The 4,126-nt window shown below is 40.5% G+C and overlaps 2 protein-coding genes and 1 pseudogene across 4 annotated transcripts in view; 1 reads left to right on the top strand and 2 right to left on the bottom strand.

Moving 5' to 3' along the window:
• LOC104789122 lies at positions 377–2,052 on the bottom strand (annotated as a pseudogene).
• LOC104789121 (probable glutamyl-tRNA reductase 3, chloroplastic) lies at positions 2,056–3,451 on the top strand (the record flags this gene model as incomplete). The annotated part of the gene is made up of 2 exons (XM_010514865.1): positions 2,056–2,265; positions 2,348–3,451. Coding segments are annotated over 2 exons (1,314 nt in total), but the record flags the coding sequence as incomplete, so codon positions are not given.
• The window catches only part of LOC109124619 (autophagy-related protein 9-like), a 6,528-nt gene continuing 6,112 nt past the window's right edge, over positions 3,711–4,126 (bottom strand). For 2 of the 3 annotated variants that reach the window (XM_019245832.1, XM_010511918.2), the window contains exon 11: positions 3,711–4,126. In XM_019245832.1, the coding sequence (XP_019101377.1) occupies positions 3,948–4,126 (179 nt within the window). In that variant the 3' untranslated portion in view covers positions 3,711–3,947. The other variant, XM_019245833.1, reaches the window with a different exon arrangement.

Here is a 4,126-nt window from a genome sequence, read left to right as displayed (position 1 = left end):
GATAATCTTGTGATTCAAAGCGTTTACACCAGGAAAAAAAAAAAAAAAAAAACTATGACCACTCGAACACCACACACCACATGACCTTTCCTTGGGATTTTTTCCCAAACAAAAAAAAAAGAAGTCACACATAAGTATAATGCATTCAAATGACTAAACTACACTTTCTACTCTTAAACATTATTGGTATGTTTGGAACAAACCTCAAACATCAACTTTTATGAATTGGAGTGAAATCTAAATGATCGAAGTATGAAATAGATAATGATTTTAAAACTTAGTGGCAACTGGCAAAACAAAAGTTTAGTACCATTTGTTAAAAAACAGAAGGTGCTAATTAAACTCTCACCATTCTTGTTTTGGTGCAGAGAGTTCACTATGAATGGTTTGTCTTGGGCAAAGGTAAAGCCTTATTCGGAAGATTATTTGCTGAAGCGCCCCCTCGAGCCTTCAATCGCAAATCCTCAAGAAGTCTTTTCGCTTCTTTCATTTCGTCTTTCGCACTATCTCCATGATTGTCCCATGCATCGATCACTCTTTGTTGAAACTCCACTGCGAGGCTATAACTGTAAAACCAAGCAAGCAATGGTCATGACATTAAACTCTTTCAAGAGAAATGATGAAGTCACATCAACGAGTGAGTTGCGTTTAACAGAAATTTACTTACTTTCCCATGCCGGCGTAAGCTTTAGAAAGATTCTGGCAAGCATCAATTGAATCGACATGGTTTGGACCAAGTGAGACATCCATAATGTCTTTAGCAACTGCAAACATTTGAGCAGCAGATTGAGGTCTCCCGAGTTCTAAATAAGCAGCGCCAAGATTGTTATACACATAGCCAACTCCAAAATGTTTAGCACCAAAGCTTTCTTTTAACCTCTCGGCTGCACCTTCCAAGTAAGGAACTGCTTGAGAGACTCGACCCGAGAATAGAAGCAGCCAACCTATCCTAGCAGAAACACTTCCTTCTGAGTGCTGTTCTTGAGGAAGCTTCTCTAGTATACTTAAAGTCTTTTGCAATAACGAAATGGCGGTTTCAAATTCGTTCATTGACTCATACTGCATCGCTACCTCAGAGTATGCTTCAGCGACTTCTACAGGGGAAGCTGATTCTTTCTTCTCGAGGATTTCACAAGCAAACTCCAAACATTTCTTTGAATCAGCAAACTTCTGTTGGTTTACCAAAGCTTTCGACATTGATATAAACACCATAGCTCTCATCTCACTGTCCTTCTCAGTTTGTTGAACAACACTCTTCAATATATCAATCGCTTCTTCATACTTCCCCAAAGCAACCTTCATGTTAGCAGCATCAATCTCAGCACGAATCAGCTCCAATTTCATTCCCCAATTCTTCAAAACCCTCTGAGACAATCTATTCTGCTCCAAAGCTTTGTCATGCTGCTCTAAACCGCTATAAATCACACCAAGTAGCCTTCGATCCTGAGCAACCTCAGCTGAATTATTCCCTAACTCCTTCTTATGTATCTCCAACGCCTTCAACGCATAAGGCAAAGCCTCGTTAAAATTCAAAACCGCAACATAAGCATCAACCAAACCCCTATTTGCCACACCCATCTCTTTACTATCTTCATCAAAAGTCATCTCCTTTATCTCCAAACTCTTCTTCAAATTCTCAATAGCTTCCTCTCTCCTTCCCATAGCGTTCTTAACATTAGCAAGCTCGAGCTGCACGGCGTGTAAAACAGGCCTAACGTCTTCCACAACAACATTATCTTCATCAGCTTCTAACTTAACTAGAATATGATTAGCTCTATTCAAGTAACCTAAGCTATCACTAAAATGTTTTAAACCGAAATTAGCAGAACCCATCAATTGCAACGCCATTGCAACAAGAAGATTATTTCCATCTCCATTGAATGATTTAAGAGCTTTATCAGCGTAAGACAGAACCTTTTCAGGATCCTCACCTTCACGATCGAGATGGAGCCCTAGTTTAAGAGCTGATAGACCTAACTCGTTACCTTCGAATGATAACTCCATCTCCTAGTACAAACGTACCATTTCATTAGTGGTGGTCGCTGACTCGNAGTGATTGGTCTTAGCATTCATACAACTCCTATAGAGATGCGTGAGAAGCTTGCAATTCCAGAAGCTGAATGGCCACTAGCTATTCGTCAGTTATGTGCTTTGAATCATATTGAGGAAGCTGCTGTACTCAGTACCTGCAACAGGCTAGAGATTTATGTCTCTGCTCTATCTCGTTACCGTGGTGTTAAAGAAGTCACTCAATGGATGTCCAAGGTTACTTCTTTTTTTCCCTTTTTTATCTCAGTCACCGTGTTACAATCACTGTATTATAATGATAATGCTATGTCTTTGCCAGAGGAGTGGAGTCTCAGTTGAGGACATCCGTCAGCACTGGTTTCTGTTGTACAATAAGGACGCTGCTCAACATTTGTTTCAAGTCACAGCTGGTTTGGACTCTCTTGTCTTAGGTGAAGGTCAGATACAAGCACAGGTTAAACAAGTTAGTGTAATAGGTAAAGATGCAGGCAATGGGTTTGGGAGGATTATAGGTGGGCTATTTGATAAAGCAATCTCGGCTGGAAAGCGTGCCAGAGATGAGACAAAAATTGCGTCTGGGGCTGTTTCAGTTAGCTCTGCTGCCGTTGAACTTGCTCTCAAGAAGTGTCCAGGATCTGCTATGATGTTGGTGATTGGTGCAGGAACTATGGGGAGGCTTGTAATCAAGCATTTGGTTGCTAAAGGTTGCACTAGAATCGTGGTTGTGAACCGAAGCCAAGAGAGAGTTGCAGCGATCCGTAAGGAGATGCGGCCTGGAGTTGAGATTATTTATAAACAGCTTGAGGAGATGCTAGCTTGTGCTGCAGAAGCCAACGTGATCTTTACTAGCACAGCATCTGCGACGCCATTGTTCTTGAAGGAGCACGTAGAGATGTTACCTCCTCCGTCTCCTGCAGATCATGCGAGGCTGTTTGTTGATATCTCTGTTCCTAGAAACGTTGGGTCTTGTGTTGCTGAACTAGACGGTGCACGGGTTTACAACGTGGATGACCTTAAGGAAGTTGTTGCTGCCAATAAGGAAGACAGGGCGAGGAAAGCAATGGAAGCTCAGGCAATAATAACAGAGGAATTAATAAAGTTTGAAGGGTGGAGGGATTCGTTGCAGACGGGTCCGACAATCAAGAAACTAAGAAGCAAAGCAGAGAGGATTAGAGCGGCTTCGGTAGAAGCATTCATCTCGAAACATGGGAATAACATAAACGAGAAGACGAAGGAAGCAGTAGAGAAACTAACCCGAGAGATAGTGAACAAGACCCTGCACGGCCCAATGGTACATTTGAGATGTGATGGGACTGATAGCAGAAAGTTGCATGAGATGCTAGAGAACATGCATGCTATGATCAGAATGTATGAGCTCGACCGAGAGTTACTCGAGGAGAAGATTAGAACGAAAAAGAAATAGAAGTAGAGAGAGAGAGAGAGAGAGAGAGAGTGAGAGAGAGGAGAAGAGACAACAGAATTATTCATAATATAATACTTATGATTTTTTAGGAAGATAGTCAAGAGCCATAACGCACCCATAGTGTATAAAACAATAATGTCTCCTGAAGAACCATGATCAAAGCTAGTTCAACTCATGTGTCTTCTGCTGGGAATATCTACATAGAGATCTCCTGTTTCGTCTCTCTTCTTTCACAAGACAGAGATGTAACAATCTCAAGTAACAAATACCAATTTTTTAAGGAACTTTTTATATACATGTACAACAATAAAGAATTGCATGTAATGTTAGCTTGAATGAAACAAGATAAAAGAGAAACATGTTATTATTCCCAGATTTTTTCCAAGACCAGAGAACACTTTCTAGAAAGCATCTCTTTTATCTTCCTTCATCGACCTTAAAAAACAAAAAACAAAAAACAAAGAAACAACTTTGAATCAAAAAAATTCATTGTTGTTCACCCTAATGTGGTGCTTGATGATGAAGTTTGTTGAGGTCTTGAACTATATACATCGTCGAAATGGAGATCAACCCCAGCTTCAATATCATGATCATCATCCATGAATGTAGTCCTGGACAACTGTCTTCTTGCATTTTCTTCCCAATCCAATTCTTCTTCTTCATCTCCTTCTTCAA

This window comes from Camelina sativa, chromosome 5 (genome assembly GCF_000633955.1).
Source record: "Camelina sativa cultivar DH55 chromosome 5, Cs, whole genome shotgun sequence".
NCBI lineage: Eukaryota > Viridiplantae > Streptophyta > Magnoliopsida > Brassicales > Brassicaceae > Camelina > Camelina sativa.
Note: the sequence above shows the minus strand (reverse complement) of the source record. Positions and strands in the feature narration are given on the sequence as shown.